A 12,214-nucleotide genomic window follows, 5' to 3' on the forward strand; every position below is an offset into this window, starting at 1 on the left:
TAGCAGCTGCTTCTCAGTATAACATAATGATTCTGAGTGACACCTGGTAAAATTCTGTAAACCGGTCAAGTGTTTGGCTTAATATCAAACCGCTTTAAAAATGTTAACACCGTACTGCAGCTTAGCATCCAGCTTCTCCAGAGATGTATTTCAGCTCCTAGCTTCTTTAGGTACAGTGCCAGCCTCACATGTTAACTTCCAGGTTTTTCAGCAGTGAACTGCAATGCATTTGGGCTTTTATATTTTTCATGAAATTCATCTCACATTTCTGTATTTTTAGCAATATTGCAATGTATATTAGCACCCAGTATTCACATGCATTTTCTGCAGGTAGTGTATTTTCTAGTTCTGCATATGAGTAATGTGCTTGCACAAAAAGATAAAGTGTATTGCATGTATAATGTTACTTAGCTCCACATTTGACCAAAAAAAAATCGCCCTTCCCTACATTCATCTACATACATCATGGCTCCTGAGCTTTAATTTCCTTTTCTATTCTGTTTTGTCTGCCTGTCCTTCCCTGTGAAATATGATACTCAAACTGTGAGAGAACAGCTTGGTGAAGGTGTTTTTCTTTTTCAATGGAGGGAAACTTTGAAACTTTGAAACTAACTAACTTTGAAACTAACTTTGAAACTAATGCCCCCTAGCCAGGGGGCATTAGGACAGTTTCTGGGCTGGTGGATGTGCAGGGGAGTAAAGTGTGGTCTAAACATACACTATCAGGATGAAGGCTGGTTTATGTAGTTTAGCAGGGTTGGTGAGAGCTGGAATAAGGAACAGCACCGCCCGGTGGTCTCAAACACGACATCAGACCCTCCATACAGCTCAATCAATGACAGCTCTCACTGATGAAGCAGCCAAATATTTAAAGCTCCTCTAATCAGTGGCTGTGCTGGGTTTGGTGATGGGCACACCCCATTCCCCACAATAAATTACATAGGGAAAACTCTAGAAACTCTTTGAGTATATAGAACGACTTTACTGTTACACATGTCGGTGTTCATTGGGGTCAGTCAGTATGATTTGATGAACAGTTAAGTGGAGCTACAGTTAATCAGCGATTTAATTGGGCTTCTATCCTTGTCCCAGTATACAAGCATTGGGAAAGAATCCATCTGTTGACAGAAGTATGTCCAACTCTGCCACGACAGGTGGAGATATGCCCCCTTTCAGCTAGTTGCTATTGGACCTTCTTTAGGTTGACCTATTATGTCACACACCAAACAAGGTAGCCAATGGCAAAAAGGTTCCATGGGCGAAGAGTAAAACATGTCTTGTTTAGTTTCTTTTCCCCGTCTTCTTCTTCTTTTTCTTCTTCTTCTGTTTTTCCTGGCTTTCTTCTATGAATTAATGCTGTTTGACTTCCAGGTCAAAGCATAGCTCGGGGACTATGGAGCATGCCCAAAACACCTAGGCCAGTTCAGGTCCGATCAAGGTGTATACATGAAAAAGTAAATTTCCCCCAACTGTATTATCTAAGTCAGTCAGACTAACACAATAATTTGATTTTTTACCAACATCATATAAATGAGTGTTTAACCTCATTTTTGCCGTCTGCAAGCACCTTGGAAGGAGCTGAGGTTGGCCTGGTGGAAATATGTATATCCTGATGCCAGGTAGGATTTTCACAGGTTTAGATTACAATTTGTATATGGTAAAAGATGGGTTTTGAAAAAAATATGGTTCATTACAGTTGTGATTTATATTAATAGCTCTGATCAGTGTTCCTTTTAGTTTGGATAATCTTTTAACTACTTCCTAAGATCTCAAAATGCAGGAAAAATAAGTCAAAAGGGTCAAATGATGAGACAGATTAGTAAAGCCCCTAAATTAGTCAAATTTTTTTGGAAGAGAAAACAAAAGCAAACAAATTGTGTGTGATAAACATCATCCAAAGTTGAACCACTTCTCTACTTATCTTAGTTGTGAGCACATTGTTGTGGTTGAGATAATCAGGGGCAAACTGACAGCTCACCTTGTATATGCCATTCCTTCCATAGCCGGGTAAGGATGCAGACTTATTGTAGGGGAAATCTGCCAAGATAATTGAAAAAAAAATCTTTATCCATTCTCATGTTATGCTTGTGAACACTGAACCTGTGATTTGCAACTCACTAGGCTGGGAGGTGTCAGTAGGCAGACTGCAGGTGGATTTACGGGGGTCCAGGTCTTCTGGACCCATCTGTCCGTCAATCTCACTCTTTAAGATCATCCAACTGGTCCTCTATATAGAGACAGAGCAAGAGAGACAGACAGACAGACAGATAGAGAGAAGGACAGACAGAAATATGGAAAGAAGTGATGGATGATGGCAAAGTACGAGTTAGTTTATTAGTAAATGGATGTACAGTATTTGTAAAGGTCATGAAAGTTACTTGATAAGAGACAGATAAAGACACACACACGCACACACACACACACGCACACACACACACACACACACACACACACACACACACACACACACACACACACACACAGACCCACCTTGCTATCCTCCCCATCCTGCCAGGAAGTTCTAGAAGCTGTAAAACAGTCAGATATTAACGTGCTGGATCATGTGCACTGTAGTATTAACTGGACAAAAAAATCACAACGGACCATGACGTCATCAGCTGCAAACGCTATCTACTGCGAACATTTGTGTCAACATTGTACTCTGAAGGCTGCACTGACATTTAAGGAGTCTGACCCATTGGTCACCAGAGCAAGATATCTTAACCCTTTGAAAGCAGGATCAACATCAATTTCAATTTGCTGCATTCATATGCCTTTTTTCAGGCATTTAAACCTTTGAAACCTCAGTAAATCAATTTGATTTCTTTAAAAAATGTGGCAAAAAAAGGCAGTTATCAATATGGCATAAAATTAAAATCAATAAACAAAAAGAAATTGTAAAAGGTAACTTGAATATGGCCTGAAAATTAGCTTAAAAAAAGAGAAACAGTGAGCGGGAGAATAATATATTTTTTAAATAAATTAATAAACTATATTTATAGTTGCTAAAATTAAATATTTAAATTAGGTTAGGAAAAATATATTTTTTTTTTATCAAAATGTTCTTGCCCTTTTTTTAGGTCATTTCCTGTTTTTGTTCTTTGACATTTCATTCTTTTTTGTTGCTAATCTCTGGTAATTTTCTTGTAACTTTTAACTAATTTCTTACTAATATTTGGGTATAGTGTTAATTTGCTTATTGCCAGCTTTCTATGCTTTCTATTTCTAAGAAATCAAGCTAATATTCTTAGGGTTTAAAGGGTTAACTAAATGATCACCGAACATACTGCATGTTAAAGCATTAGCATGTACAGCGCATACTAAATAGGAGCATAACTTCAGTGAAGTCTGTCTTATCATGGAACACATAACTTGACCAAAGGGCCACATTGCCACAAAAGACAGCGCAGTCCATTCCTTAGCTCCAGGGTGACACTGTTAGAAATGCTCTATACTTGAAATAAACTAGATTTTTTTCTCCCTTTTTTTGTGAAAGACAGCACACACCTTGTCATGCTGACAGCCAGTTTATCTGTAGGAAGATGCAATATGCAGCTGATTGACTTGTCATATTCCATAAAGATAAATATTTCTCTGGATGATATCAGTGATAAAAATTGCTTGGAATCATCTGTGATGTGTTTAGGTGACCCTGTCACGCACACCCTGAGGGCAACTACAGTGAAAACCATGCACCAAGTTACAACACGCAGACAACAGTTAGGGAGAAGACACTGAAACTGTGATCTGTAAAACACAGCCACCATACAAAGTGAATCATATACCCAAACACTCACAGTGGACACAGTCACAGCATCACTACTACAGAAAAACAAGTGAGCTGGTGAGATGAGTGCAGACATGCAGCAACCAGGTGGGTTAATGAACAACTGAGAGCCCAAAATCCAACAGCTGGTCCCAAATGGGTTGGATTATAACAATGAATAGTCCCAGTGTTGCTGTGTTGCATTGTCACATCAGATACTAAAATAACATTAGAGGGAAGAGCTCTCTTTTCTAGCAACACCCCAGTCAGTAATGTCACAGAGTCACCTAATGAAAAGCATCACTGATAGGGTGTGGTTAGAAATGCAACCAAGTGAAATGTTTGAGCCTGCAGAGGCTCAATGCTCTGCTGTCCTAGATCAAAACTTTTGTGTTGAAAAATTCTGTTTTATTTTTTTAGTTTGTTTTATCATAATGTTGCCCACAATCTTAAAGGGATAGTTCAGATCTTTTGAGGGAGAGTTGTATGATCCATAGTCAGTTTATGACAGACATTAAGTGTCAGTCAGTTGTTAAGAGAAGCAGGCTGTACTATGGTGGATGGGTCACCAACAAAACATACTTCTGTAGTATAGCACTACTAGAGCAGTGATCCACCCAGCTTATCATATATATCATATCGGGCCCCTGATAGGGTGGCCTCCAAACATTTTTCTTATTCACAATAAGAATAAAGTGACTTATACTGACAATTTTTATGTACTTTTGGTATACATACGGTGCCAGAATCCATAGAACAGCACTGAAATAGAGCTTGTTTATCAGTGAAATAAACAACAAGCAAATATAAAAGTGGAAGTGGAGGTTCCCCCACACCCACCGACAGAGGTCCTAGCTAAGCCCCTAATGCCCTAAAATTGTAGAGATGTCCTCATTTCCTAGAAATGTCCAAAAATCATAGAAATATCCTAAACATCTAGAAATGTCCTAAAATCCTAGAAATATCCTAAAATCCAAGAAATATCCTAAAATCCTAGCGATCTCCTAAAATCCTAGCTATATCCTAAAATCCTACCGATGTCCTAAAATTCAAGAAGCAAACTAAAATCCTAGAAATTAACTAAAATCCGAGAAACATGTATGGGGCTGCTGTGACTGGCCCCTGGCCTCCTGTCATTTTGCAAAAGTGGCTCACAAGCAATGCAATTTAAGTATCCCTGCTCTAACAGCTACCTGGTTGGAGTGGGTTTCTCTGAAGGTAAGGTAAAGCCCTGACAATACTCTTGATATTGTGCATATTGAAACTGTTGACTTCTTTAGGTGGCTAATAAATGTTGTTACTGACCCCTCCACAGCAGTACAATGCTGAGCTTCCATGTCAGGCCCCAACCTGCTTCTCTAAACTAGGGTCTACTGACTGACATCTATCGGGGCGGCTGTGGCTCAGAGGTAGAGCTGGTCATCCTCTAATCAAAAGGTCAGTGGTTCGATCCCTGGCTCCTCCGTGCAACATGTCTAGGTATCCTTGGGCTGAACCCCAAATTGCTCCCGATGCCGCGTCATTGGAGAGTGAGTCCATGTGAATGATTACTGAGTAGCAGGTAGCACCCTGTGTGTGTGTGAATGGGTGAATGTGACAGTGTAGTGTGAAAGCACTTTGAGTGGTCAATAAGACTAAAGAGCGCTATACAAGTACAGTCCATTTACGGTAATTGATATACTGACTATGGATAAGTAACCCATACAACCACACTTCAAAAAATCTAAACTATTTCGTCAATGTTCAACCTTGATAGACTGAGCACTTGTCTGGGTTGTAACATAGAATGGGTGCAGTACTCTTGAGATGACAGACAGGCAACATGCAACACATCGTGCAGAGACCAGACCAGAGTGGGAAGTGTTAACAGGAAGTAGACTGTACCATGCTGTTTGTAGATGGGGGGTTTTCTATAGATATTATCTTTGACCAGAGTCTCTGAAGATGTGAACAGTAGCAGAGGGAAGAAAATGGAAGAAGCCAACATGGGAGGGAGAGAAAGAAAGAGAGAGAATGGGAAAAAATAAGCATGAGTTAGCAGTTATTGAGGGATGAGATATTTTGAAGAAGCAAAACGGGGCTGCAGTATAGTTTGATTCAACACAAGACATTTTTCATTTTTAATATTGCACAGCAGAAACATCAGCACTTTGATATTATTCATGCAATATAGTCCAAATATATCAATGAATTGTTCTTTGTTGAAGTGTGGGGGGGGGGGGGGGGCGTTATTTGGTGCAGAACAATTCAATGACGGTCGAAGAATAATATCAGAAACCGCACGATCATCTTGTATTAATATTCTTAAGTGATTTTCAATCACTAAAGAATATTTTTAGCAGTGCGATTGATAGATTAAGGTCCAAATGTTGACATTTGAGAGCAAATTATTAAGATTATACATATTGTGTATAAATATGCACCTTGGCTGCCCTCTAAAGGTTTATACCTGCTTTTGTAATTGAATTTTGCTATTGCCTGATCCTGACAGCAGGAGTATGCCCTCATCGCCGCCCGACCCCCCTGTCGCCACCCTGTCACTACCCCCTCACCAGCTGACTACTTATTGTGAGTGGGGGGCAGGAAGGTGCTGAGGATCGATAGGTGGCACAACTGGGTGACTGGGTGTGTCTTGGCCCCCTCCCAGCCCTGCCCATTTTTGAGATTTTCTTCACATTCCAGGAAGGAGGCACTCAAGCCAGAAGTGGGGGGTTGAGTTACTATTAGGTAACAAGTGGCACATATTAAACCACAGCACAAACATGACTCATAATAAAACCACCCATGTGGGGAACTTTCCTGGCCTGTTCCAGATTTTCCTCTGTGGGAATGAATGTCATGAGGGATATACTTTTGTCAACACCTGTCTCAATGCAGTGTCATTCTAATTCTAAATTATTCATTTCATGACAGATCATTAATGTGACAAGAAGACATGCTTTAAAAAAGTAGGGATACTGAGAATAAAAGAGTCCTAAAGACATATAGAATACAATCCATAAAATTAATGAGAACAAATTAGTGATTAAGCAAATTCAGAATATGTACACTCATATTCTCTAACTCAGAATTACGCTCATAGGTATGACTAATTCTAGTCCTGACTTGAACAAGTCATGTGCAAAAGTCTGTCTCTATCAAAAGCGGAAAAATAAACTCTGACAAGACCTGACCCCTTCTTAGGTCCCGCCCCTTGAACACTGACTGGCCCATCATAACGTAGCACCGGCCAGCTCCGACAAATCTTACCTTGTAAATCACCTTCGTATCACTGGTGACAGCCAGTCACTAACTATGTGTACAGATGTAGAAAAAATTTAAAGTTGAGCTTCAAGCAAAGCTCTGCGGTTATAGCCTACCTGGTACGTGGAAATGGCGGGGAGCAGCCACGTATGTAGAAGTAGAGGAAGGGGATTTGCCATCAGAATAGGTGGATAAGCTGGGGGTACTCCGACCACTTTCACTACCTCCAGTGGGGGATGGAGTTGGGTACATTAGGTATGAAAGGCAGAAGGGAAAGGGTTTGGGAGGAAACAGTGGGTGTTGGGGGGTAAAAAGTCAGTGTTATGGTAAGCATATTGATAACACTCAAATATCAAGCTGTGATTATTACACTGATGCAGGTGACTTGATAACCCAGCCATTCACTGTGATTATATTTACTTTGCTGAAACATATTCACTGATTTTCTGGTAAAGAATACTGCCGGACTAAAGGAAGACAACAGGAGCTCTTCTGGTGTCCCTTAAACCACTGGTGCAATGGACCCTGAAGAAGGTGCGAGCTGATACACGTTGGTGTAATTGTAACGTTTCTAGCCCTATTAATTAAAGGCATTTTCTGCTTTTGAAACCATCCTGAGTGCCTAGACCTGGTTCTTTTACACTCCAGTTTTTGGTTACAAGTTCTTACCTTTTTTTAATCTTATTGGACTACTGGAGTTCAGTGATGAGACACAAAAAATCATCCTGTAGAATCTTGAACGCTACCACTTTTATATAATGTTACATTATAGACGTCATGCCTCTTTTGCTTCCAAAACATCAACATGCTTCTTAAAAGTCACAACTGGGGCAGCATTCTTGTTAAACTGGTATCTCAAGAACACCTTCAGGGAATTCACTCATATTTGGCACAAACTTCCACTTGGACTCAAGAAAGTATTGGTTGGAATTTTGTTGTTGAAGGTCAAAGGTCAAGATCACTGTTACCACACGAGACATGTTTTTGGCCATAACAGTAGGAACTCAATCACTAGTTATGACAAAGTTCACACAAAAGTCTAATAGGATAAAATGAGAGAGAGAGATGACATCTAATATGTCATGTTCGTGGTAACACTAGGTCTAGAGCAATGAGTTATCTGGAAGAGATGGATGATCCTGGATATTCTAATCAAATAAAAGTTTACACTACAAAGTCACAGTCTTTCTGATTTTTTAAATTTTTATTATTATAATCTTATTTTGTTATTATATGAGGGAGCGGCTATGGCTCAGAGGTAGAGCGGTCGTCCTCTGATCAATGGGTCAGTGGTTTGATACCCAGCTCCTCCAGGCAACATGTTGAAGTATCCTTGGGCAAGATGCTGCCTAAAATTGCTCCCAATGCTGCATCATTGGAGTGTGAGTGCATTTGAATGGTTACTGAGTAGCAGGTGGCACCTTGTACGGTAGACTCGGCCACCAGTGTGTGAATCTGTGTGTGAATGGGTGAATGTGACATGTAGTGTGAAAGCACTTTGAGTGGTCAAAGAGATTAGAAAAGCGCTACACAAGTGCAGTCCATTTATTAAGTGTTGGTATCAATGTAATTTGACAAAAAGTGACCTGTTATCCTGTCTAAGGCTTACATTACATGTGTCCTGTTTGGATGTGTTTGCTGTGTGTGAGTTTGCTGGCTGCATGCATGTGTGTGTTGTATATCTATGATCACAACTAGGGTCCACCCTATTGTGTTACATCACAGGCAGGCTGGGTGATGGAGTCACTGACACCATAAGGGCCAAAAGCGATAAATGCTCTACATCCAGAGATTGGAGGAAGAAACAAGAGTGTTAGCTGATTGAACACACACTCTCCTCCCTTCAGACACAGAGGAACCATTGGCAGTGAACTGGGAGCAAGGGGATGAGATCACTGACATACAGAGCAGTGCTGTTAGTGCTGGTCTGAGTGATCTCCTACACAAACACACAATCACACACACATGCCCACACACCTACACAACGAAGTAGTGTAAGTGTAGGTCTAAATGTAGGGCAGGTACTCCATCAAACATCTGGAGCTAAAGGAGGAATTGTTGAAAGCTTGGGGAGTTTAGGGAGGAGATGGCTTATAATTCATGTCAACATATTATACATTCAACAAAAGGTGGAGGGCAATCATTCATCAAAAACCACTGACAAAACAAGATATAACAGACGAAACACATGCATTATTAATCTTTGGTCCTTTCTCAAACTTTCCCTCAACACAAGTATTAGGGAACACATCTAAGTAATGTCTTCCTACCAAAGTGACTTTTCTGAGGAAACCTGATAGCTCATTAAAGCAAGAGTCTGTTGCATGTAAACAAATAGTCCTCTTCACGGTGTGTTAGGAACCACTAGGGCCTAAACCAGTCCAGTGGCACACTGCCTTTCATGCCACTGCAACTGGCAGCCAGACCCCAAATTACTACTCGGCCTGCTCTGGCTATTTCATTCCTCTGTCCTCTCTTCTCTTTCATCTTCCCCATTGGAGAACTCCCCTCTGAGCCTCTCCACCCTGCAAAACCCTGCACCGCGTGTTCATAATTTTCTGTGCAAATGTTGGGAGTGGAAGCTCATGCTGTTTCCCTCTCTACCTCTTCCTTTTAACCAGCAAAGATCCAAGCAGGCATATGTTAGAAAAATGTGTTCCTACTGTAAGGTAGAGTACATAAATGAAATGTCTTTCCAGGCAAAAGTTCTCACCTTACATAAGAACTTTGTTGGTACTAGGAACGGTTTCACTCTCTGAATTAGGGCTCTTACTTTTTATCCAAGATTTAAAATACCACACTGTAAAAACAGAAATCAAACAAACAAAAGAAAAAAAGTAAATTCCAAATGTAAGGACCTGTTTCAATTCAAAATGTAGCATCTGAATGCAATGGGCCTTGCTTTGTACAGTCTTGTGTGATAAGATAATTGCTTGCCCTTTTACCCTGTCCATAACTAAAGCTGTGCTCACTTACACAATGGGGAAAACTAATGAGCTGCACTAAACGGGTAACCGTGCCATAAACTAAAGTAATGTGAGGAAACATCTTTGTTTGGACAGTACAGGTGGAAAAATGATCAGTAAAGGAAAGACAAATTTTAAGGTTAAAGCCCTACTTCAAATGTTTGACATTTAAAAGTAGACTTAAGACTTTCCTCTTTGATAAAGCCTATAGTTAGGGCTTGCCTTGGAACAGCACCTAGTTAAGCTGAAATAGGCCTAAACTGTGTCCCAATTAATGGACTGCATCCTTCGGAAGCTGCATTCGAAGGCCAATTACGTCACAATGCTACACGAAGGCTGTCCGAATTCGAAGGCTCCTTCAAATGTAGTCCACAAATGCAGCCTTCTTTTACCTCTGTTTGGAGGATACATCGCTACTATCCTTCGTGGCCTTCAATTTCACAAAATTCACAGATTTAACTCAGAATTTTTTTTATAATATGTGACGTTAGTATTACTAACATGTAATCACCTAGCATACTAGCTATGGAAATATAGAGACAGCTCGGTGCCACACTGTGCTGCCAGGAGTGCTCTACCCGCTGAGCGAGGCTCTGCTGCCCGGAGATAAATCAGCTGCTGAAGCCAACAGAGGTGCTTCTCCTTCTCCTCCAGCGAAATATAAATTCAAAAAATAAAAGCAACAGTTCTGGCTCCATCATTTCTTTCTTTTGTTGGTTTTAGTGCTTTTTTCCCCTCTTTCTTTCTCTCTCGCTGTCTCTCTCTCTCTCTTTCTCTCTCTCTCTGGCAAGCCTTGACAGCAAAAATCAATTGTGACATGAGGGTAAGGGCGGGAACCACTGTTGCCAACTCCTCTGTAAGGACAGTCGCTATTGGCTCTCCCAAAAGTTGCTAGAAGCAGCTAGATGACATCATCAACTAATTTGCATAATATGAAATTCTGAGAGAGGCAAAATTAATAGCAAAGGCTGACCAGGTAGTTTACAAACTATTACTACTATGTATTTACAAGCTTGTTTCTTTTGCCATATAACTATAATGCTAGCTTTTTTTTTTTTTTTTAGTGACCTAATGAATGCAGAGCAAAACAAAAACGTGGTCTTGTAGCTTATATTTGGCCAGAGGAGGAGGGGGACAAGAAACTGACTGAGTGTGTGAGTGAGACTTACTGAGACAGAGTGAACTGTGTGATGGATTTTGGGGTGTGAAACTAAAAAAAAAAGAATATTTAAACAAAAAAATAACGTCTCTGCTGTAACTGTACAAAATCTTCATCTGTGATTGGTCGTAAGCTGTACATGCGTGATTCATTTGCAGGGCTGGCAGCTCTCGGTCAGAGCGGTCACGGAATCTGGTGCAGGTTGGGACTGTGGGGCTGCTGGTCAGACTGGCTGCATGAGTGCTGTGTGAGTGGAGAGAAGGAGACGGCAGCCGCCCTTGCTGTACTTGGCTCTCGTGAGCTTGGTTGTAATGTGAAACGTGGAGCAGGATGTGTTAGATGCTTTTTGCTGTAACTTTGTCAATACAAGTCGTTATATTTGCTTTGTCAACACAATCATTCTCCAAATTACCAGAAAAAAGTCACTCGATTTTTCGCTGGTCGCTTTTTACAAATTAAGTCGCCAAGGGGGTTTGGAAAGTCGTTAGATATAGCGTTAAAGTTGCCAAGTTGGCAAAACTGGCAGGAACCAAGCCCCCAGGAAGTGCACCACCCCTTGAAGCAAAATTTACATAGTGGCCAAAAGTGGAACTACAGCGTCACGTGATGCACACTGGCCCAGAAAGACTTCTCCCCATTTGTTAACATTGGGAAAGAGACCTCCTTAAATCACTGGATCATTTTTTTTGAGACATGTTGACTTTTCAGAACGCATTTTTTATAGCCATTATTAAAAACATTAAGTCCTAAAGGTGTAAAAAAAGACTTGGAATTCTGTGTTTCTCCAGACATAAAATGAATGCGCATCGGACCTGTGGGACTCCACCATGAGAACGCACATGTAACTCTAAGAGTTTCTGACACAGCACAGGCTTCGTATCAGCCGTAGTAATGGCTATTTTTGCTGTAATTCGTCATTTTTACCATCTTACAACACATCCATACGCTGTTGGCTGTAAAGCCTGTAATATGGATGTCTTACCGTGTCTGTATCAGAGACTGTATATACAGTCTGCGGTCTGTATTCAAACTACCAGTAATCAGTGAGCAGCGCGGAGCACTAGTGACAGTTACTAAAAG

At 40.7% G+C, this 12,214-nt stretch overlaps 1 protein-coding gene across 16 annotated transcripts in view; it reads right to left on the reverse strand.

The window, feature by feature from the left end:
- The window catches only part of ablim2 (actin binding LIM protein family, member 2), a 113,588-nt gene that overhangs the window by 7,794 nt on the left and 93,580 nt on the right, over positions 1-12,214 (reverse strand). For 15 of the 16 annotated variants that reach the window (XM_042511939.1, XM_042511933.1, XM_042511927.1 and 12 more), the window contains 5 exons: positions 7,126-7,233; positions 5,651-5,704; positions 2,491-2,528; positions 2,119-2,227; positions 1,979-2,037 (listed from right to left, as the gene is read on the reverse strand). In XM_042511939.1, coding sequence (XP_042367873.1) covers positions 1,979-2,037; positions 2,119-2,227; positions 2,491-2,528; positions 5,651-5,704; positions 7,126-7,233 — 368 coding nt within the window. The remainder of the gene's footprint in view (positions 1-1,978; positions 2,038-2,118; positions 2,228-2,490; positions 2,529-5,650; positions 5,705-7,125; positions 7,234-12,214) is intronic. The other variant, XM_042511931.1, reaches the window with a different exon arrangement.

Source organism: Plectropomus leopardus, chromosome 23 (genome assembly GCF_008729295.1).
Source record: "Plectropomus leopardus isolate mb chromosome 23, YSFRI_Pleo_2.0, whole genome shotgun sequence".
Taxonomy (NCBI): Eukaryota; Metazoa; Chordata; class Actinopteri; order Perciformes; family Serranidae; genus Plectropomus; species Plectropomus leopardus.